At 44.2% G+C, this 24709-nt stretch overlaps 1 protein-coding gene across 1 annotated transcript in view; it reads left to right on the plus strand.

Moving 5' to 3' along the window:
* Positions 1 to 24709, plus strand: part of ABCA4 (ATP binding cassette subfamily A member 4) — a 111884-nt gene that overhangs the window by 25248 nt on the left and 61927 nt on the right. Inside the window, exons 7-13 of the mRNA XM_063298291.1 lie at positions 6835 to 6924; positions 7979 to 8219; positions 9989 to 10128; positions 10570 to 10686; positions 12543 to 12740; positions 21304 to 21509; positions 22908 to 23084. Coding sequence (XP_063154361.1) covers positions 6835 to 6924; positions 7979 to 8219; positions 9989 to 10128; positions 10570 to 10686; positions 12543 to 12740; positions 21304 to 21509; positions 22908 to 23084 — 1169 coding nt within the window. The remainder of the gene's footprint in view (positions 1 to 6834; positions 6925 to 7978; positions 8220 to 9988; positions 10129 to 10569; positions 10687 to 12542; positions 12741 to 21303; positions 21510 to 22907; positions 23085 to 24709) is intronic.

A 24709-nucleotide genomic window follows, 5' to 3' on the forward strand; every position in this document is an offset into this window, starting at 1 on the left:
ATACTTCTTAAGGAAACCCTTCACAATGTATTCAACATGCATTTATGTTTCCCCTGACATACCCAATTCTCCCTTCCATACAACAAGGATGACAGATGCACACTTTTATACACAGCTGTCATGAGTGCCGTTGAGCTAAAGTCATCAGCGCAATGGCACACATGACAATGACAAGGAAATAGGTGAAGGGGTACAAGATAAGTAGCCATCAACCCACAACGACTAACGGCTAACAAACAATAGCTAAACGGATCACGGAGCCACCCAAGCCATCAGCGGCAATACAACGGGGATCGCCCAGCTGAAAGCAATCAGCAGAGGAATGGGAAACCTGATGATGGGCGATCCCGGAAACCCTCACCCACCGGCAGGGCAACGTATTGGACAAAGGGGGGTGACGTGACCGTGAGCGAGGGGGCGCTGACCGGCGCGGGGTATTTAAACCCCGCACCGGCGCGCTCCTGTCACTCTCAGCTTTTTTCTACCAACGCTGTACCTGCCCTGCAAATAAACCAGAGCCTGATCCGCAAACCAGTGTCTGAGTGTTATTCAGAGGTAGGCAGCGCATGACATAAAGCTGAGAGTCATAAACTCAGCCTCGCCGAGCCCCACCGGACGACAACGAGCCGCGGGAGGAGTAGACGGCGAGAAGACCAGCAAGATGAGGCCGGAGCGGCGCGGGCAAGGAGGGCGAGCCGCGCGGCAAGAGACAGAGGAGGACCGACCAAGGCCAGAGGCACCGCGGACTCCCGGAGCCATGGACGCCCACCCCACCCGACCCGAGCCTCAGCTCCAACCCCAAGGGGAGATGGCGACGGAGGCAACCCGACCGCGGGAGGGAGCAGCACGACTTCCGAAACCAGCGGAGGACCCCGCGCCCCACATCGCACCCCAGCAACGGGCGTGGAGCGACAGCCCCACGGCGGTCAACACGGAGGAGGACGACGGAGACACCCATCAGACGGCGGAGGAAGCGGACCCGCGGCAGAGGGACGATGAACCCCGCCGGCAACCCACCCCCGAGGACGCGCCAACGGAACCGGCCCCAGCGGCGGCGCGGGCTGTGGACGAGGAGGCACGAGCTGAACTCGCGGCCATGCGGGCTCAACTGACGGAACTCCGGACCATGCTCCAGGCGCTCATGCCCCCCGCGCCACCCAACGACGTCCCCGCACAAGCCCACACCCCGAGCGAAGCACCGAACCCACACGGGCCAGCGGAGGGTCAGCAGACGGCACAGGCGGCCGACACCACATCCCGGGAAGCGAGAGGCGGGGCCGCACAAAACGCCCGGGCCCCAAAGGACTTCCCCATCTTCTTCGATGGGACCCCCACAAAACTCTCGTTTTTCGTGACCAACGCTAGGGAGTTCATGGGGAGGCACGGACACTCCTATGACTCCGAGGCCGACAAGATCGCCGCCGTGGCGATCAAACTCCAAGACAGGGCGGCGGACTGGTACGTCCAACTGTACGAGTCCAGCTCCCCCGCCCTCGCCACCTTCCCTGCTTTCATCAATGAGATGAAAAACTACTTCGAAGACCCCCTAGCCAAAGTAAGGGCGAAAAGCGCACTCCAAAGACTTAAACAGGGCACACGCACGGTCCCTGACTACGCCCTGGAGTTCAAAGCCCTCGCGGGGAAGGTCAGCGACTGGTCCGAGACCACCCTGCTGGAAATGTTCAAAAGGGGGCTCAACCGCGACGTTCTCCAATGGGCCCTCTACCGCGACGACCCAGAAACGCTACACGGGTGGATCCACCTCGCGGGGAAAGCCGAACATGCGCACCGCACCTTCCTCATGACAACCACGGAAGACACAAACTATGCCGGGAAAAAGGTACCCGCACCACACGGGGGGATGGCCGGCCCCATATACCCAACAAAGAAGTTCAACCGGGAGCCCTGCGGGAGGTGTGGCAAATTAGGGCACAAGACGGCGGATTGCTTCGCCAACCGACCGCCGACCAGCGCGCCCAAACCCACTCCGAAAATTAGCCCCAAACAACCCAACCCGGGGCCGCCCCCTCACCGACGAATGACCGTGGCCACAGCGACACCAGAAGAGGGCTGGGACGCTTACTGGGGGGAAGAGGACAATACAGACCCCGACCAGCCGGCGGGAAATGCTCCCCGCTTGCCCTGAGACGCGTGGCGAGGCAGGCGGTGGGACAGCAATGCGGACCACCTCAACGAAACGACGAAAGCCCCGTAATAATGGCAGCAATTCAACTCTCTGCCGGCAACGGAGCCACCACGGCCGCGGCACTAGTGGACTCGGGGTGCTCAAAAAACCTCATCCACCCCGACCTAGTCGCCAAACTCGACCTCCGCTGCTTCCCCCTCCCCACGCCGCTGGCATTCCACCAGCTGGACGGCTCTACAGCGGGAGGGAAACCAGCCACGCTACAAACCGAGCCGGTCACCCTGCAAATGGGCACTCACACCGAGCGCACATCGTTCGTAGTCACGCACATCGGACGGCCCATTGCAGTCCTGGGGATGCCATGGCTCGCGACAAACAACCCGCGGATCAACTGGGAGACCCGCACCTTCACATTCGGCGACGGCGAGTATCGAGCACCAGTTCCAGCGGCCAGAAGCAACCCCACGGTAGGACGAGCGGAGGCGACCACACAAGACAACGCCGCTACCACAGCAGACCTACCAGAACAATACGCCGACTTCTCCGAGGTCTTCGGAGAGGCAGAAGCTGACCAACTACCCCCCCACCGCAAGACGGATTGCCGGATCGACCTACTGCCCGACGTCCCCTTACCTAGACCAAAGATCTATTCGATGACCCCGAAGGAGATGGCAACCCTCCGGGAGTTCATCGATAAAAACCTAGACAGGGGATTCATAGAGCCAGCATGCTCACCGGTCGGAGCCCCCGTCTTATTCCGGGAGAAGAAAGACGGGACCCTACGGCTCTGCACCGACTACCGGGGCCTAAACGCGGCTTCCCTGTCCAACAAATACCCCTTACCCCTGGTGAAGGACATGCTCGCCCACCTGTCCACGGGCAAAGTCTTTTCCAAATTGGACCTTCGCGAGGCGTACTATCGCATCCGAATCAGGGAGGGGGACGAATGGAAGACGGCGTTTAACTGCCCCCTAGGCGCTTTCCAGTACAAGGTACTGCCCTTCGGACTCGCGGGGGCCCCTGGGGTGTTCATGCAGCTCATCAATGAGGTACTGCATGAACATCTGTTCAAAGGGGTCCTGGTCTACATCGACGACGTCCTTATTTACACAAAAACGCACGAGGAACATGTAACCCTAGTCAGGCAAGTCCTCGACAAGCTCAGAAGGGCGCAGCTCTATGCAAAGCCTACAAAGTGCGAGTTTCACAAAGAGCGCCTAGACTATCTGGGGTACCGAATCTCCGGGGACGGCATCGAAATGGACCCCGCAAAAGTCGAAGCGGTGCTAAACTGGGAGCGGCCCCGCAACAGACGGCAACTACAGAGCTTCCTCGGATTCGCGAATTTCTACAGGTCATTCGCCCGGGGGTTCGCTGAGATAGCCCTCCCCTTAACGGACCTCCTCAAAACCAAAGGGGTGGGGGACACCCGACGCGCCAAGAACCCAGGCACAGTGCTGAATTGGACTCCCGCGTGCCAGACCGCATTCGACAAGCTGAAAGCGCTGTTCACTACGGAGCCAATCCTCGCGCACCCGGACCCAGAACGGCCGTTCGTGGTCCAAGCCGACGCCTCAGACTTCTCCCTGGGAGCCATCCTGCTACAGAAAGACCCCACGGGACTCCTGAAACCATGCGCCTACCTGTCAAGGAAGTTTTCCAAGACAGAGAGGCGATGGCACGTCTGGGAGAAAGAAGCCTTCGCGGTGAAATCGGCACTAGAGACATGGCGACACCTACTCGAGGGAGCCACCCAACCATTCGAGGTCTGGACTGACCACCGGAACCTCGAGGCCCTACGAACGCCTAGACGCCTTAGCCCAAAACAGGTCCGATGGGCCCAATTCTTCAGCCGCTTTGATTTCCAGCTGAAGTTCATGCCGGGCAAGAAGAACTTCCTGGCCGACGCCCTCTCCCGACTGCCCCAAGACGAAGAGCCCGCCCCAGACACCATTGGGACGGTCCTATCCGCCTCGCAACTGGGGATGGCCGTGACCACCCGAAGCGGCGCACGGAGGCAGCTCGACTCTACGGCGCAGCCGACGGCGGGACAACCGGCGACGGAAAGAAGCCAACCGCAACTACCAGGGGGAATGCGCACGGACCTCGCCGCCGCCCTCAAAACCGACCCCTGGTTCCTGGCAAACCCCGACAAGGTAACGATGGCACAGGACCTGGCATGGGGGGAAGGCAGAATCTACGTCCCGGACTCGCAACGCCAGGCGATCTTGCATAGGTCACACGACGCCAAGCAAGCGGGACACTTTGGGTTCCTCAAGACCCTACACCTAACACGGCGTCAATTCTGGTGGCCCGCGCTCAGGCGAGACGTAAAAACCTACGTGGCGTCCTGCCCAACGTGCGCTAGGGCCAAACGGGCACCAGGCAAACCCGCGGGGCTATTGCAACGGGTGGCAGAACCCTCCCGCCCATGGGAGGAAATCTCTATGGATTTTATAGTGGACCTCCCACCCAGCCAGAAGAAAACGGCCATTTGGGTGGTGAAGGACTACTTCTCAAAGCAGGCCCACTTCATCCCCTGCACGTCGGTCCCATCCTCACAACAGCTAGCCAAACTCTTCCTCATCCACGTGTACAGGCTACACGGATGTCCCGCACGTGTGGTGACCGACAGGGGCACACAGTTCACCTCCAAATTCTGGTGGGCCTTCCTGAAGCTGACGGGGACCCAACAGGCCCTATCTACGGCTTGGCACCCTCAGACGGACGGAGCCACTGAGGTTCTTAATGCCACCTTAGAGCAATTTATACGATCATATACTAACTACCACCAAGACGACTGGGCTGAACTGCTCCCGTTCGCCGAAGTCGCATACAACAACGCCGTCCACACGAGCACGGGGAAAACTCCGTTCGAAGTAGTCTCGGGGCGCGACTTCGTCCCCATACCGGAGCTACCTCAACCCCCAGAACCCCAGGTGGACGCTAGCGACTGGGGACGGAAGATCGCGGAAGCATGGCCAGTAATCACGGCGGCGCTGAAGGATGCACAGGCTGCCTACAAAGAGCAGGCCGACAAGCACCGGCGCCAACAACCGACGTTCCAGGCGGGGGATATGGCCTATCTATCCACCAAGTTCCTAAAGTCAACCCAACCCTCGAAAAAACTGGGGCCTAAGTACATCGGGCCGTTCCGAGTCACGCAAATAGTGAACCCGGTAGCAATACGCTTGGACCTGCCACACAACCTCCGGAGACTCCACCCGGTGTTCCACACCAGCCTCCTGAAACCGGCAACCACCTCCCGATGGCACCCAAGCACGCCACAGCCCGCACCGGTGATGATCGACGGGCAACACCACTTCGAGATAAGGGACATTCTCGACTCCCGCAAGCAACGAGGAACTCTACACTATCTGGTCAGGTGGAAACACTTCCCCCACCCGGAATGGGTGGCGGCGCACAACGTTAACGCGCCTGACCTGACCAGAGCATTTCACCGGGCATACCCCGACAAACCGCAACCAAGGTCAGCAAAACCAAACCCCCCCCCCGCAGCCCCCCCCCCCGCCTCCCGTGCCCCAAGGGAAAGGGCCCCCCCCAAGCCCGCGACTTGGGTGGACCTTCCCCCCCCCGGGACTCACTCCCCCCGCCCCGGGCCCACGGGGTGGTGACAAACGTTCGCCAGCACCCTCCCCCCGCCCCCCGGCCGCGGGGGAGTGGCAAGCAAGTCAACAGGGCAACCTGGGGGCAACGCCCAGGAGACACAACAAAGGCGACGCACTTTAAATAAGAAAAAGAAGGGCCCTACCTGGAGCTGAGAAGCACCCGACCAGCCACGCCTCTCTCCTCGCCGAACTGAGCCAAACAAACAGGGTGTGACTGGAGCATGCGCACGCCAGGTCAGAACCCGAGCATGCGTACCATGGACACACCCTGGGAAGGCACGTGGTAGAGGGAGGAGCAAAGGGAGGGGCGACAACTACTCCGGCGGGAACTTTGAAAAAAAAAAAAAAAAAAATGTGGTGTTTTGACAGCTCCACGGGGAAAACCCAGAAAACCGGGGGAGAACACTATTCGAAAAGGGGGCAGTATGTCATGAGTGCCGTTGAGCTAAAGTCATCAGCGCAATGGCACACATGACAATGACAAGGAAATAGGTGAAGGGGTACAAGATAAGTAGCCATCAACCCACAACGACTAACGGCTAACAAACAATAGCTAAACGGATCACGGAGCCACCCAAGCCATCAGCGGCAATACAACGGGGATCGCCCAGCTGAAAGCAATCAGCAGAGGAATGGGAAACCTGATGATGGGCGATCCCGGAAACCCTCACCCACCGGCAGGGCAACGTATTGGACAAAGGGGGGTGACGTGACCGTGAGCGAGGGGGCGCTGACCGGCACGGGGTATTTAAACCCCGCACCGGCGCGCTCCTGTCACTCTCAGCTTTTTTCTACCAACGCTGTACCTGCCCTGCAAATAAACCAGAGCCTGATCCGCAAACCAGTGTCTGAGTGTTATTCAGAGGTAGGCAGCGCATGACAACAGCTAGTTTTGATACTGCTGCTATCACTATATTTGAACTGGTTTTACAACCCCACCACTCCAAAGCTGTGCAGACTGGGAAAAAATTCAATAGACTTGGGAGGCAAACATCCCTGGATCATCGTGAGTGAGCTTCTAGTAACGTCTCACCAGTCTGTATGTCTCTCCATTTGCAGCTTCCCACTGTTTGGGACAGTAATGCACAAGGTGCTGACCTACCGTTGTGGGGCCGAATATTTTCTAACGTATCTCAAGCAGTGCAAAAGGTAAGTGAGCATGGTTTAAAAACTGATATTCAGATACATATGAAGTTCCATTATTCCTCTCCATTTTTATTTGTTAAATTCAAGGTCCTGTCTGTAACTCACAAATCTTAATTGCATCTCTCTCCAAATGCAACATTTAAAAGACACTGGTTTTCAGCTGACATTGGTTGGGACTGGCAAAGTGAATTGTCCTTCAGGTTGGAATTAAGTCAGAAGGCCAGCTCAATAATTTCACACACTTAAAAAAAAATGTTCTCACTATCCATGACTCACTACATAAACTTTTCTTTTTGTTGTGATTTTTTTTTTAATCATCAAGGTACTTACATATGTGCATTAGTACTACTTTTCCTGGCCATTTCCAGCCAGTTTCCCTGGCCATTTGCAGCCAATTATCATTTGGACAAGGTTGCTTCTACATAAGCAAGAGTCACAAGACCTAAAGAACCCCCAAATCATGCACCAGGTCCATCTGGGGTAGTGCAACCCCATCCAAGACCAAAGGTTGCCATTCTCTATGAACCAAAGGGCCCCAAACCCAGAGCCATTCCATCTTGCCAGGGTTCAGTTTCAACCCATTGCTCCCCATCCAGACCATAACAGCCTCCAGGCACCGGGAGAGGGCTTAGCTCACCATGGGCTGAGATATATGTGTGTGTTTGTGTTGCCTTCTAACGATACCCTGGTAACTGCTGCTTCACTCTGGCAGGATCCTCACTAGTAATTTCTATCATCACACAGCTATCACTGAGGCAATTTAAAATCTGTTGTCATTACTAGTTTTTTGGCACAACAATAATTGGGTGATTCTAGAAAACACAATCAGGCATGAGTGGAAATCTGGCTTTTGCCTAACGGTAGTGCTGGTTCAGAGTGGAGGACCATAGGAGTACAATGTTTGCTTTTTCTTTTCAGCCTCATACCAAGAAGGGGGCAGGATTCCTCATCTATGTTTGTGGTAGTGTACTTTGATTCACAAAGGCTGCACAGGTATCTGATCTCCTTTTGGTTCTTAGTTTAAAACCACTCATTAAGATGCCTTGTTTCATGGCAGTTAATTCAGAGGCCAAGTGTTCGGGCCCTTTTGTCAACGCTCCAGCCACTTCTTCACGAGGAAGAGCCAGCATCCTTACGGCAGCTGCTGAGCATTTTATCGGACCTGTTCTGCGGTTACCCTGAGGGAGGTGGCTCCAGAATACTCTCACTAAACTGGTATGAAGATAATAATTACAAGGCCTTCCTTGGAGTTGACACTACAAAAAAGGAATCCATTTATTTTTATGACAACACAACCAGTAAGTCTCCCATTTGGACCATGACTTCATGTGAGATTGATGGATTTGCCTAGACATTGATAGTGTCACTACCCCATTAGTCATTTTGGCTATTTGGCCTGAACAATTAGTGTTTCATCTGAGTTAAGGCAAAAAACAGCTGGAAACATTAAGGTAGGAATCTGATAGCTGTGTATCTTTTCTGGCAGTGCAAGTGTGCTATCTTGTCTGAGACTGGTAGTGTTTTGAGAACTACCAGGTGCTTCAGAAAGAGCTACCCAAAGACTCAGATGTGGACAGTGCTGGAACTTCCAGCCATTAGGGAAAGATTTCTGTAAAACTTGCAAAACGGTTTTGCAGAAAATTCTTTTGTTAACAAAATGCTTGATATAAAAAGCTCACTCCTACTTTTAAATAACTGGGAATTGTATTCATAACATATGTCATTATATCAGATGCTATTTAAGGCTTGAGAATGGTCTGTTTGGTCTGTTTTAACTGAACTTTCTGCATTTCTGCTTGTTCTCAATGTTGTATTAAATGTAGATGGCCTTTACCTATAGATTGATAATTAAGTTGCATTTAATGGCATCTCTTGCTTTTGATGTTGGTAACAGTTCATCTGATTTCATAATTTTTCAATAACCTTTGCAATTCATGAGCAACGCTTTGCTATGAATATCTTTAATTCTGCATAATTAGCAAGCTACCTAGTTACCATAAGTTCTTTCCTCATTCTCGGGATCTTGATTTGTAAAGAGTTTGAGCAAGTAGAGTTGATCCAATAATGAGGCCACATCTGTAATGAATATTTGAAGGTAGAATTTGAGGTATTCCAAAGCTATTGTGAGGATACAGATGCCCATTTTATTAATGTTTACAGAAATGAAAACAGGTTTATTCCAGGATTGAACTAAAAGCCTCATCACAACTACAACAGTCTGCTGAATGTGGCTGTGTCGTGTGTGTATGATATCTGGGGACTCCAAAGCTAATCATAAAAAACATTTGTTATATTATGGTGTTATGCTTGCCATTTTCCTGTACAAAGACACATTTTATTCTAATGAAGTCCTGTTTATCTTGAAGCACAGAGTGTTTTGATTACAGAGATATATGATGTCGGTTTATTCTATTTTTGTTCTAATGTTATGTAAATATTAAGTTTTCATTCACTTTACTGATTGAACTATCTTTGAAATTTTGCACAAATAAAAAACTAGGAAAAAGTAACCAACATTTTTTTCTCATTTCTAACTCTCCCTTAAAAAAAACACAAAAATAGCCCTGGGTCATGGCCAGTTTGAGTTAACTATGCCAGCTTTCAAGATTTCCAGAGTTATTCATTAGGCAAGAAACTAAAAATACAAGAATAGAAAAAATACAGGGGAAAGAAAAATGTGTCTGCTGCTGAAGCCATGTCTGTTCCACAATACTCTCAATAAATGTATTATTTCTTTTCCCCAATTTTTATTCAAACACTATTCCACTGCTTTTGTAACCATGACATGGCAGATACACAAATGCAGAACAAGTAGTTCTGCTCAGCCTGTTCAGTTCCTAGGGACTGTGATTTTCTTTTAGTAATATGAAAAGATTCTTTCTGGAGGATAGACTCTGCAGGGTGCATTGAACAGTGAAACTGGCTCAGCATTATTTATTTATTTATTATTTTCTATCCCGCCTTTATTATTTTTATAAATAACTCAAGGCGGCAAACATACCTAATACTCCTTCCTCCTCCTATTATACAATGTAAGCTGTCTTTTCTCCTTGTCCCTTTCTAACAGCACCCTTTTGTAATCAGTTGATACAAAGCATGGAATCAAACACTTTAACCAAAATAATTTGGAGAACTATGAAACCACTGCTGATGGGGAAAATCCTCTTTGCTCCTGATTCACCTGCAGTACAGAAGATACTGAAGAATGTAAGAGTTTTTCTCCTCCCTCCACCCCTTTCTGATTATTTCTATAGGGAGTGTTTAAACACTTTAGTAGAAAAGTCCATTCAGCAAAACAATTACATTAATAAAAATATTTCATTCTCAAAGCATCTTCTATTCCTTGTTGCTTTAAACACACGCACACACACAAACACACACACAATCCAGAGTATTTAGGAGTTAGGAGAAAAAGATCAAATATTTTTCTTCCTAATTCAGTGATTCCAAACTTCAGAGAATTACAAAAGAAAATTTGAAAGTATTTATTGATTTGTACCTCCAAATGTGGGAAGTCATAGAGAACTCATTGCATTCCAAAGAATGTCACTTCTTTTTTACAAAGTTGATTTGCAAAATTTAACAAAGTCAACAAATATAAACACCCAATTTTCCTTTTCCTCATTCAATATATTTTAAATTCCTCAGGCAAATTCCACATTTGAAGAACTTGAACGCTTGAGACTCTTGGCTAAAGCATGGAAAGAAGTGGGACCTCAACTGTGGAACTTCTTCAACGACAGTGTACAAATGAACATGATCCGAGTAGGTACAGACGCTTTGCTTAGAATGGAAAGGCAACTAAAGTACAATAATTTAGTGTGGAGCATCAAAGTTAAAAAAATAGATCTTTGAACAAGAATACATCTAAGGATCTATAAAGGCTGGCCCATGTGGCCTCCAGACCCACCTCCAGACCCACTGAATTGTATCAGAGACCTTGGACAAACTAGTTCCCTTTTGATCCCAAGGGTGCATCATAGAAGCAGAAAGCTGGAAAGGGTGTTGGACATTAGAGAAGGTGCAGCAGGTTTGTTCTCTGTTACTCCAGAGCAATGTTTCTCAACCTTGGCAACTTTTAAGATGCATGGACTTCAACTCCCAGAATTCCTCAACCAGGTGGCTGGGGAATTCTTGGAGTTGAAGTCCATACATCTTAAAATTGCCAAGGTTGAGAAACACTGTTCCAGAAAACAGGCCTAAAGCTAATGGTTAAAAATTGAAGGGAATAGAATTCACCTTTGGAGGAGTGATGGATTATTCTTCGCCATAGGTACTCAAGAGGAAGATGTAAATTCATCTGTCAGGAATGCTGTAGCTGTATTCTGCATTGCAGATCCTGGATTAAACAAGAATGTCCAACACCCTTTCCAGCTTTCTGCTTCTATGATGCACCCTTGGGATCAAAAGGGAACTAGTTTGTCCAAGGTCTCTGATACAATTCAGTTGATACTTTGAAACTGGCAAAGATTTACCTAGCAATATGAATAGATTTTGAAAGACTCATTCTCTGTAAACATATTGTAGTAATATAAGCTTAGATTCTAAGTAGGTGGTTAATTAAAGATACATTTCGGCAGGAACTATAGTTCACACTCCTAAGTTTCATGGAAGATCATTTCATTATGACCAGATCTTCCTTCCTGGACATATTGAGAGGGATAAGTTGCTGCGCTAACTTTGGTATCAATTACTGGGTTGTTTTGTTTTTGTTTTGCAGTAACTTATTTATCAAATGGTAAATGGGCAAGCCTGTTTTATTTTGTTTATATTAGGAACAGAAGAGTTTAAAATCATCTGATGTCCAGGAACCAAGAAAGTCCAAACTGCATGCATGGAACACCTGCATTAAAAAAAAAAAAAGCAGGACAAGTGCCGCGGAGTAAAGGCCTCTCTATGTGGGAATAAATGAGATGCAAATGCAGCCTTCTTGTTCAGCATAGGCACCCATCATTATTTACATATCAAATTTCTAGAGTAATCTTCCCAAATTGGTACTGTCCAATTATGGATTTTCACTCCCATCCTCAGCCAGCAAAAGTGCTAGCTAAGGACAAGATGTTTAATACACATGGAGAGGAAGGCTCCCAGAGATGTCTAAATTAAAATCTAAAATGCTTGGCTTTTAAAACACATTTATTTTTTTTCTAAATGTGTTTCTGTTCTTAATGGTTAATTTTTATTGCCCAAACTTAGTAATTTAGAACTGTTGCAATTCCAGCACCAGCACTGAAACAAAATTCAATTAATGACAGTTTAGTGTAGCCATTCATCTTAATCCATGAAGCAAGTAGCCAGGAGGGAGATCTTTATTGCTTCCTTTGGCAACAAATGTGCTACCCCTATGTTTAATTGTCTTTCCCCGGTGCGCTCTGAAACTAGAACTCTTACTGGGAGGGGAACTGGCTTTGAGGCACAGCATTTAAAGTGAGCAACCAGCAGGTGTGTAAAAGATCAAACATTTCCCCAGAAATGCCATTTTCTCCTGAATTCACATTTACATGATAAATAGAATTTGGAAATCTGTATTTGGCAGGTGTTATTCATTTCCCCCTTAAGAGTTATCAATGTTATACTTTCCCAGCTGGACTGCGAAGTTAAATCTGATATTTTACCTATAGGACATTTTGCAAAACCCTACTGTGAAAGGTTTCTTAAACGAACAATTTGGTGGTGAAGGTCTAGCTGTGGAAGATGTTATCAATTTTCTCTATAATGGACCCCCAGAGAAAAGAAAGGATGGTATGATGAACTTTGACTGGAGGAATATCTTCAGTGTGGCCAATCAGACTCTCCATATGGTTTACCAATATTTGGAGGTAAACTTCACTTTTTTTAAAAAAATATGAGATATTATAGACAGTTTTTCTATGATCATGATCCTCAGAGCTTTTATTTTATTGCAGAATGCATAACAGGTATTTCTGGACCAGGTTCTCTTTCCTAAAGTAAACTGCAACTACCAATCTGTTCTGCTACTAGATATTGCTGTTCAGATAATCTGTAAAGTTTGAAGTAAAGATGGGGGAAGATGAGCCTTCCCCCATCAGGGCACTGTCTAGATGTATAAACTTCAACTCCCAGAATTCTCATTAATGACTACTACTGGCTGGAGAATTCTGGGAATTGAAGTCCACTCAGTCTGGAAGATGTTCAGATTGGGGGAGGATGCTTTAGACCAGTGTTTCTCAAACTTGGCAACCTTAAGGGGTGTGGACTTCAATTCCCAGAATTCTCTAGCCAGCATGTGTAAAATGTGTAATAAACATGCAGCAATACATATAAAATTAAATTATAGAAGAATAATCTCCAAATGGTATGCTAGAAGAATGCTGCTTGAGAGACATGAGAAATAAATCATTCAACAGGGAGTAGACAGCACCAAGCAAGACAGGAGGGCTGTCCAAACTTTGTTTCCCCAAATGATATGGGACTTACAGGCAGAAAGGTCTGATTAAAAAAAAAAACTATAAGAATAAACAACCAAAGAGTGGAACTTAAGCAGATTCACAGGCTAAAAATTATAGGAAAAAGGAAAAAGGAAATCCACAGAAGCAACTGTGTGATGCCATGGATCATCAAAAGTATGGCTTTTTTCTCTTGTGTATTAGCATGGTGTGCACTTAGTACTTTCATAAATATAGCAGCATTGCACTGTGTTGTTTTTAATATTTCTAATAGGCCTATGAGCAGCAATTGCAGCGCTTCAAGCATTTTTGAGAAAGTCTCCCAAGGCTGGATTTATTTATTTATTTATTTTTCAAATTTCTATTACCTCCCATCTCCCCCCAAAAGGGGGACTCTGGGCGCTTTACAGTAAAATCAACAATTAAAACCATTCTTGAAATCCTGAAGTCTTGAAGTCCTGAAGTCTCCCAAGGCTGAAATTCTGCAGCAATATGCAAATGTTAGGCAACATTTGTAAAATGAGCCCCCTAGAATTCCAAAACTAGACATAACACTATGGCCACACCCAGTCACTGTGTCACTAGCTGTGGCTTGTGTGATTCTCAGAAGAAAAACTAGACAGATGGGTGATTGATAGAAGGAAAAAGTGCAGCTTCCCCTGGCCAGAATTGTCTGCTCACACTTTAAATAAATGCCATTTCAAAGCAGACCTACCATTTTCGGGGTAAAGTGTCTTTTTTGCTCTTGTTCAGTCCTGCATCAGTAATACCATTGTCTACACTGAATATTGGATCATAACTGATGCTGTGAGGCAGCACGGTTGTCTGAACTCAAAGGAAGATGATCTGTCTCATACACCATGCCAGGCATGCCTCCTTTAATTGAGAGTACACTTTCAGAAGTGACACTGAAGACTCAGGTAGGAAACACTGGGTATGGACATTTTATATAGATTCTGTTTACACACAATTTAAAAGTAAACTTTGTATTATATCATTTCAAGTTGAATCCCAGGGCTTTTACATTTTGGAAACGTCGTTCCAGAAATCTGTTAACAGCTAAACATTTGAGATTAGGGTAGGTATCTAAAAAATGTAAGAGCTTTACAGTAATTCAGATCAAATTCTCAAAAAAACCAGAAAAGGAAATAAAGCTGAACAGGGGCTGCATGACTTGAAGTTGCATCTATAATCATATTATAGGTTGTTTCTCCCGAGAAAGGAAGAAAAGAAACCAGTGTGCTGCTTGCAAAGAATTGTTTTCAATTATTTTTACAGCACCTTGTCTTTTCCTATTAGTCTTCAGCCATACCTGTTAAGGTTCAGCAGCCCTTATCAAGAGATAGATCCCACTGGATGGACAAAAACTAACTTCTGAGAAAGCATGTTAGCAATGCAGTTTTTAATCTTAAGAGGAAATTTTTAAATTTTGACCCATTAGATCAGGGTTTCTCAGCCAGGGTTCCGTGGCACCCTCGGGTTCCACGAGAGGTCACTAGGGGTTTCCTGGAAGATCACAATTTATTTTAATTATTTCAAATTCAGGCAACTTCACATTAAAGAGGTACGTTTCATTCTTTGTTTTTAGTGTAGGAACACTGTGAATGCATATATACAGGCCCTCACGTGAAACGGATATAATAATTCTGTACCTTCTGGCCTATACTTGAGCCTGAATGTGCAGAGGTTCCCTGAAAAATATTTCAAGGGTAAAAAGGTTGAGAAAGTCTGCATCAGATCCAAGTTTGAAAGCTCAAGATAACTAACATAAATAGATTTTAGCAAACTAATTGTTAGTGACATGATTTCTGTTTGCTACAAAGCAGTGTGAAGTTCAAATTATACGACAATTCTGTAATTTGCAGTTCCTCTTCCTTTCCTTTCTCTACTCCCCCACTCTCCAAATCATATGGGTTCAGGAGGAGAAGAAAGGGGTCGTCTTAATCTTCTCTACTGATTTTCCATTTTCATTTCTCACACTTTGTTCATGCTTTTGGCCTAGCTGAGAAGAGAAATTGGTATTAAGATGTATTAATGGATTTAATGAATAAACGGATTTTAATATTAAGACTCAATGAACCATCAATAAAAGGATTCATTTAAAGAAGGGACAAAAAGGGACACACATTTATAAAACAGCTACAGGTGCTAATTTGTATGCACAGATGCACTTTTAAAATGTTGTAATTTAAATAGCAGTGATAATATATATTCCATCTGTGGTGGTTTAAGTTGCTGCCCACTCTTGTATCCAAGTATCTTTCCTTCTACTTATATATCTCTTTATCTTCAAACCAGACTTGGACTGAATGTATCTCAAAATAGAGGAGGGTATTACAGATAGTCGTCGCTTAACCACCATTTATTTAGTGATGGTTCGGACTTACGACAGTGCTGAAAAAACTGACTTATGACCTGTTCTCACACTTACAACTGTTACAATGTCCCCATGGTCACATGCATGATTGCCATTTTTGACCTTCTCAGCCGGCTTCTGGCAAGCAAAATCAATGGGGAACCACATGATTTGCTTAACAACCACTTGGTTCACTTAACGCCCATGGTGATTCGCTTAATGACTGCCGCAAAAAAGGCTGTAAAATTGGGTTAGATTCACTTAATGACTGCTTCACTTAGCAACTGAAATTCTGGTCCCAATTGTGGTTGTTAAGTGAGGACTACCTGTAGTGCCCATATCTTTATTTATTGATTATTTTAGGGCAGATTGCTTTCATGTGTTGGCTCATGGAACAGTTTAAAAATTCATGAAAATAACAGTTACAATTGAATAATTAATTTTAAAAATGCACAGTGAACCAGCAGTTACCATCTTTCAGGCATTATGCATTACTTTAATCAAGCTCAGGTTGCAATTAACATGTCTTCACTGTTTTTTTCTGCCTTATGTATTTCTTTGGAAAAGGTTGTTCCAGGTTTTGCAACCATATATAAAAAGCAGGTTAGATCTCCCACATACAGGTGGGAAAACAAGGAAAAGGAAAGGGTTAAGATGACCTCACCACAAATAAATCTTGTCTGGGAGCATAGTTTAGATTTTAAAAATATAATGCCTGTGTCATTTGAGTGGGAGGGCCTCAGGAAACCATGAACTGAATCTTAATTCCGGAATGACTGGCTACCCTGAGAATATCCTCTCGTAACATTTTGGAATGCTATCATTTTATACTTCAATTGAAGAGGTACAAAATGTGATGAAGGAATCATAATAGTTTTTCAGATAAATATTTACATTTGGCTGTGCTTGGATTTGTGGAGCGATGTTATGTATTTGGCAAAAAGTATAGGACAAACATGAACTTTTTGGCTCAGGGCAGGATGATTGCTCGTTGAAACAATGGGTCAATTACTTCCCTGGGGCTTTAAAGAGTGGTTGGACAAGCCTCAGTGATGACTCCATATCTTTTCTACTGGGGGCTCTAGGTGAGGCAGACTTCAGATGTATAATTAGAGAAAAGTGAGCAATTGTTTTTCAACAGGTCAGCCTGGTAATCCTAACACTTGCATTTTGAACTGTTTTACTGAATATCTCAACTGTCATACTTAACACATTGTGGCAACGTGCTAACGTTTGGCCACTGCCTTTTAATACATACACAGCACATAAACTCTGTGAAATTCTGTGCTGCTGAGGAAAAATAAAACTCAAAACCTTTGGATTTTTAAGTGTATATACGCCTGCAATAGTATTTATTTGATTTGTACCCAGCTTTTCCACCAAGTGTATATAAAGTGAGGGCTTGAGAGTACTGTATTCAGTCCACAGATTTTTCTGGGGAAAAAAATGGCATATTAGCTTGAAATGTGGGGATGTAAGGAAAAAAACAACAACACCACAGGCTAAATTGATAATAAAATCCTGAAGGCTTTCTGGCTTTAGTATCAAGATTACGACTTTCCCTGCCTTTTGCCTTTTATAATATCTTGCTTAGAAACCTTACCTGGGGGTTATTTTCTCTGCAGAATGAAAACCAGCTTGGGGGTACATGTTTTTTAATAAAACAAGCCTTCAAGGAATTAAGATAAGCTACCTTTCTCCTTAATTTTCTGGTCTAGACTACTAAATGCTAAAAGAAAAAAAATCATTTAGTGACAACAATCATGTAATTGTTAGATAAAGGTTGACCTTTAGCTCTAGCAATCAAATGTCTTTGTGTACCTTCAAGACCGTCCTCCTCCTTATAGGGCTCAGAAGCTAAGCAAAGATGAGCTTGGAAACACTGCCCTGCCAAAATACTAGGGCTATAGGCTAGACTGGGAAGTTAAAAAAAACATCCCAGAAGGCGGCAATGGGGGAAATCACTTCCACACATCTGAGAAAAACTGCACAATTGTATCTATGAAGCCACCACAGGAGGCAAGGTCAGCTTCAGGGCATCTTTACTTTTTTACAGGTAGCATACTCCTAGTTTAAATACATTTCTCTTATTGCATCCATGACAAAAATCATACCCTTCTTCCTTGACATCTATTTTAAATGCCAAAGTTTATTTTGGTATATCAGCAGCAACCTGATCTTTTTGCAGACCTCCCCTCTTTTTTCTTCTACTAGAATAGATAACGTTTCTTCAGATGACAAGGCTAAACAAAGGAGACTTTACATTTCAGAGAAATCTGGCTTTTAAATAGCAAGTTGCCTGTGAGGACTTTGATGTACATAATTATTGGTTGTTGGCCTGCAAGAGACCATCAAGCAGATAAGATCAAACAAACTAGCTTTGTGGCATTCAGTGAAGTGAGGTAATTAAATACATTTCTTCCCAGTCAGTTTAGGAACAAAATGTCATCTCCTTACAATAGTTGCCAAGATTGAGAATCTGATAACGAATCCCTCTTTTTGGAGTTAGGAAGCACAAGAAAGATACATACAAATATTTGATTACTTCATCCTTTCCCCAGTTCCTTGCTCTGCAACTTACGCTTTTCTCTGTACAGTAGTAAAACATTGGAACTTGGTTAAATATTATGTCTCTAATGAAGTCTGCTGGCCTAAACATTAGACAGAGTATAGTACATGTCTCAGGGAACAGATGCTGAAAGGAAGAGACTTTGGCAAGGTCTGATAGCAAGGTTGAAGAAAGGGAACTGAACAGATACAGTCAAGAGATGGGATCAAAGCAACTTCTGATATGTCCACAGACCAGCTAGAAGTTGCTACTGGCAACAGGCCAGGATGGAAAGTATTTGTTCCTGCAGTCTTTAGGAGTTGAACCTTAGTTGGTAGCACCTTGTGTTGGACTGCACTTACTTTACAGAGATGCAGAATTGTTAATTGCTAGAGCAGGGGCTTTCAAACTTTTTCAAGCCATGGAACATTTTCGTTAAAAAAAAAAAAATTCCCAGAACCCCTGATCTAAAAAAAAAGGCAGCTATGAATTTTTTTTCACTGGAAAACAAGCCCCCCCCCTTTCGGCTATATCCTAGAACAATGCTTCTCAACCTTGGCCATTTTAAGATGTGTGGATTTTAACTCCCAGAATTCCCCAGCCAGGTTGAGAAACACTGTCCTAGAAAAATGGCTATGGATACCCCTGGTTGCATTCAGATGAACTCCCCCCCCCCACCCTGGTCTTTTGCAGAATACTAAAATTCTCTAGAACACAGTTGGAAAAGCTTAGCCTAGAGTACTTAGAAGTATACTGCATCACAGTATATCTTCTTTGGTTTGCTTTAGGCCTTTACTTATTCAATGCAGTTTAGTCTTGATTCTCTAATTCCTGTATGTTCATATTTAAATTAATTATCCAATGGTAACTCAGCCTTATTTCTCATTCTTCATTTTCATCCATTACTGACTTATTTTTATTTCCCATGCATTTCATGAATGGGGTGATTTCAGAGTTGAGCAGAATTATTGTCAGGCCCATGCAGCTGGGCAAGATGAAGGAGACAAGAACTACACTGATTTCAGTCAGGTAACTTTAATGCTGGTCTAGGATAAATGAAGAATCTTGGAAACGCTGAGAGGACTTTGCCCGTTCTCGTTTATAGTGAATGAATTAAGATGTGATCTCCATGGATGATTTGGACTTCTTTGTTGTCAGCTATCTCTTGATTGCTTAGGTCTACTCTCTTCTATTTCCTCCCCAGGCTTGCAGAGGTTGTTGATACCCTCTTTTCATTCTTAATTGTTTTAGGTTTGGTTTTTCTATATTTTAAACTTTGTACCTGTGATTTATGGCTCTGTAAACTGTAAACAAAGGAGAAGAAAAAGGGTTCTCTGGATTCCCCACAGTCTCTCACAATCATGTACCCATTTCTTTATGCCGTGTTCTCCCTGCTGTTTATGACCAGCCACTTTCCCCTCATTTGAGTTAATTTTGTTTTGCTCTCCCAGGCTTATTTTCCAGGTGATGGGTTCACATTACCTTTCCACCTACCCACCACCCTCATTTATTGAGATGGTTTCAGCTTTGTTGTTCTTTGTGGCTTGTTACCCGGCAGTCGAGACACTTCTTTAATGAGTGATCTTCCAGAGACAATTGCTCCATTCAGTCTCTGCACTACAGGATGGGAGTTATTATAAACCTTAGATGTGGAATATGCCCATGACAGTTTTTGGTCTCTCTTCTTTCAATTTTTTAAGGCATTTTAGCCTGATAATGAGATTAGGAGAAGTCTGAGGAAATAAATCTGGTCCATCTCAGTTCTGCCTGTGTTAAGTAGTCTGGTCTGGCAAGTTTTCACACCATTTGGCTAACTGAAAGAAGTAAACAAACTCACATTTCATACAAAACCTTACCAACTGTACCGATTTTTGTACACACCTGCACTGCAAAATGCGGACAGCTACACAATCTCTTCTGGAGGATGATTGTGTTCCAATTTATATATTAATGCAGGAAGTTGTCAAAGTGCAATCAAACAAAATTTTGTGCATCCATAGATTTAAAATATTACAGATATTAAATGGTTTAACATACTGTGTTTCCGGACCAAAGAATTACAATATTTTTTCCTCTGAAATATTAATCTACTTGAAAAAATGCCTTTTTTTGTGCCTTTCCATCATACTCTTATAACACAGAAACATTATTCGGTGTACATTTATTTCAAAACTGTACCAACGTGGAAAGTTAAAATAAAATTTGGAAGAAAGCAATGGCGGTAACAAACCACTTCTGCATTGTTGCCAAGAAAATGTCATGGAAGTGTCCGTGTAGTCATCAACAGTCAAATGCAGCTGGAATGAATTTATAACTTTCTTATATCCCTCAGCAACTAGAAAGCCTCCCTGTTTTTCTTTTTAATTTTACTTCTTCATTGTTCATAGAATGCAAAGGTTTGAAGGGAATTTGGAAATCATCTACTCCAATCCCTGCCCCATGCAGGAATCCAACAACTATTTCAAAGTGATTTCTTTCTTCCCTCTGTGCTAGGAAGGAGCATGGAACAGAAACTCCTGTACAGGATCAAGATTTTTTCTGAATAAATAATGTTTCAACAGCATTGTAGAAGGAAACTATGGCAGTTAACCCATTGGTCATCCCACTAATTTATTCTGTTAATCTGGATGGGTAGACTGGTTATTGTCTGATTTCTTCACTGCTCCACCTACCCTGCTCCATGTATAATGGTTCTGAAGCTGCATACTCAGGGGAAAAGTACCTTCAGTCTGGATAGAAAGAGTATTCTACCCAGATTATACAAATTTCAAATTAGTTTCATTATATAGTACTGATCTGAATCCAAACCTCAGCTAAAATTGCAAATTCCTCCTACATTGCAAAACCCACCACTTTGGCTCTAGTCACATGCATTGTTGATATGTACACTGATTGATCTTGACCAAGGTTCAGCAGACTTTGGCAGGAAAATGTTCCTCCATTATTTGTTATAATAAGCAATATTTTTTCTTATTAGCGTCCAAATCATATCAAGGTTAATTCTGATCTATATACATAAACACTGCTACTGCTATCTCATTCTAGTATATCTTATATCTCTGTTATCCCAGTGCTTGACCCTTGATAAGTTTGAAGGCCTAGCTGATGAAACTGAGTTGATTCTTCATGCTCATTCTCTTCTGGAGAAAAACAAATTCTGGGCTGCTGTTGTCTTTCTTGACATGGATGCAAGGGCCAACCAGCTGCCACTTCATGTGAAATACAAGATACGCATGGATATTGATGCTGTGGAGAAAACAAACAAAATCAAAGATAGGTAAGGACAGTCTCTAATCTTTAGGGCACACAAGCAGAGCCTAATGAGATATCAGTGACTGGAGAGAGAAAATAAATCAGAACTGCCAAGACTACTCTCCCCAACATGTCATCCTCCAGATCTGTTGGATGCCCCCAGTCATCAAAGGGGTCTAATAGGAGTTGTAATTTATCATATATAGAGGAAAGAGGGCTGGTAAAGTTATGGATGACTGTTATATATAATAATTAACAACATGCCAGTGTGCGACCTTTTAAAGAACCTCAATCAGTGGTGTACTGGTAAATATAAAATGTTATGAGTGCATATACAATCACCCAGAGAGAGGGAGGGAGAGCACATGTACCTTTACAAAGCATAATGCCTATTTATTAGAACTAGCACAAATCCAACCCTGTGCATGAGAGTTACTTGGGAATAAACTCATCTGAACTCTCGGTGGTTACTTCTGATTTTTAAACACCTGAGCTTTAAATAATGATCTACAGCCGGCTAAACTGAAAAGTTGAGCATATAATTAGAAAAACAAATTGCTTTGTGAAAGTTAGCAGTGAATATATTTATAGCCTAAGTTGCCACAAGATTCTTCCTTCTTTCCAATAAAAGGTGATCTGATGACTTTACCTGTGAGATTTGATTGGTGATAGCTCCTTCACTTATCAGGTCACTGGCTGATTCTGCAATTATCAAATGATGAAAAGAAAACTGCACCCAAACCACTGCTTCCAAACTCGTCAGTCCATGAAGTCTAATTATTGGGCTGAGTCAAAGATGATAGCACCTGACTGTTTTTGTCAGAAGCTAAGCAGGGTGAGACCATGATGGGAGGCCATCAGGAAATCCCTGGATGGTAGACTAAACTGGAAAGTTGAAAAAACATTCTAGAAGAAGGCAGTGCAAACCATTTCCATGTTGCTGCCAGGAAAACTAGATTACATCTCCGTTAATCCTATAGTTTTTCCTTAAGGGTATGGTATTTCTATCCCAGGCAACCAATGTGAAGGCCCCATTTTGGTCTGGTCTTTAAACCCTTTCTCCCTTGGCTAGGTCTCTGCTTCTTCTGACAGGAAGCCTAGGTATCAGTATGATGCTCACAACGCTTTCCCATGACTGTCTCTTGTCCTGCAAATACAGTGTGTGAGAAATCTAATCTAAGTTAGGATTGCAGCCCAAGCAAATGGTTAAAATCCCTTAGTTCTCCCACAAGATCTCAGCCAGGATTGGGCCTCCACCCTTGGTATTTGTGAAAGGAAGAAAAAAGGACTACAGCTGAGGGCCAACCAAACCATTGACATAGCATATACAGTAGTTTTCCCCTCAGAGCCTGGTGACTGTCACTTTTACCCTAGTCATATCCCCCACCATCTGGAAGGCTGAATCTGTGCTTTGTCTCTGCAGGTACTGGGACCCTGGGCCAAGAGCTGACCCAGTGGATGATCTGCGCTACATCTGGGGAGGGTTTGCTTATTTGCAAGATATGATCGAGCAAGGGATTATCAAAACCCAGACCCGTGTTGATGTGCCCTCAGGGATTTACCTACAACAAATGCCCTATCCCTGCTTTGTAGATGACGTGTGAGTAAGGGCAGCTGCTGTGATCTCTTTCTGATAAGCAACTGGGTGGCTAGCCAGGTGGCTCTTTGGGTCTTACAAATAACACTGTTTTTGCTTTTGATTGTGCTAGCAGTTCTAGAACTTAAAGTATTAGACAAATTCCCCTCCCAAGGAGTCAGAATTGTGTTGCTCTAATTAAATCTGAAATAAGGAATCTAGAACAAAGAACAGTTATCGTAACAATTTCTCTACATATTGTTTTCTACTTTAAGTTCCCTCTTCTAATAAAAGTGGTTAATTTTTCAGTACCAATTCTTGGGACATGAGCAGGTTAACATTTTTAATATAAACACCATTTATCTATCTTCAGTTAGAGAAATGATAATGATAATAATAATAATTTTATCCCACCTTTATATTTGGTCAATGCAAGGTGGCAAACTTACCTAATACTCCTGCCTCCTATTTTCCCCACAACAACAACCCTGTGAGGTGGGTTGAGCTGAGAGAGAGTGACTGGCCCAAAGTCACCCAGGGGCTTTCATGCTGAAGGGAGGCCTAGAACTCACAGTCTCCTGGTTTCCAAGCCAACACCTTACCCACTATACCAAACTGGCTCTCTAATTAAACTGTATCAGGAAGCTGTTATTAAAATGCTGATCTTTTCCAGTACACCTCTTATTAACTTGTTAAAAACAGTACCGTGCTCCAAAACAACTAGTGCCTTTCCTTTTTCAGGCTATCATTTGGGATTGATGAAATAAAATGAATTTGCTAAAGGCTTTTCTCTGTATCCCGATACAGTACAGGCAGTAGGGCTTTACAAATTCCCCTTGCAAACCAGTGAGCCAGAGTCTGATGCTTTTAATTTTTTGGGCCAGCATATTTCAAAATCGGGAATAAGGCAGCCTTACCCCACCTCATGCTCTCAAGATGTGCTGGAATTATAGAATTCCCATCCAGTTTGGCTAATAGCTGAGAGGCATAGTTCTACCACATCTGGGGCAGCAGGTTGGGCAAGGCAAAACTAAGGTGTTAAGACCGGAACAAAGGAAACTTGGATTTAAATCTCTCCTCAGATGGGCCAGTCTGTGCAAATACAGTGTGGCTTTATTTTGCCCTGTATTTAATTTTTGTTGTGTTTTATTGAATATTATCCTGAGAAATGCTGCTATAAAGTATTAAGAAATACAAAGAAATAAATATTGTGAATTAGGGTCTAGCAAAATTTACAGTGTTACATTCTGTAGCCTCAATCTTCAAATTTCCGTACAATAAGCACTCCTTAGAGTGGAATTTTATCAGTTCAAGGGTTAAAACTCGGGCAGAGGTCTAGTTCTCTCCAAAGGCATCACATTCCTTTGATTTGTCATCAATCATCATCCTCAGGTCACTTCTCTACATACTAAGAAGAGACCTTAAAGTTGTTTTAATTGGTTTTGCTCCATGCTAATGATGCCAAAATCCTTATGTGAAAATGAGAAATATATAGCAAAAGCTCAGCAGTGGGTTAGTGCTTAAAATGTTGGATTATGACTGGGTAACTCAGGATAAAGTCCATCCCTAGCCACAGAAATTCACTGGATGACCTGGGACCATTTACTCTCAGCCCAACCTACTTCACAAGGTTTCTGTTGTGGGGATAA

This window comes from Candoia aspera, chromosome 3 (genome assembly GCF_035149785.1).
Source record: "Candoia aspera isolate rCanAsp1 chromosome 3, rCanAsp1.hap2, whole genome shotgun sequence".
Classification (NCBI taxonomy): Eukaryota; Metazoa; Chordata; class Lepidosauria; order Squamata; family Boidae; genus Candoia; species Candoia aspera.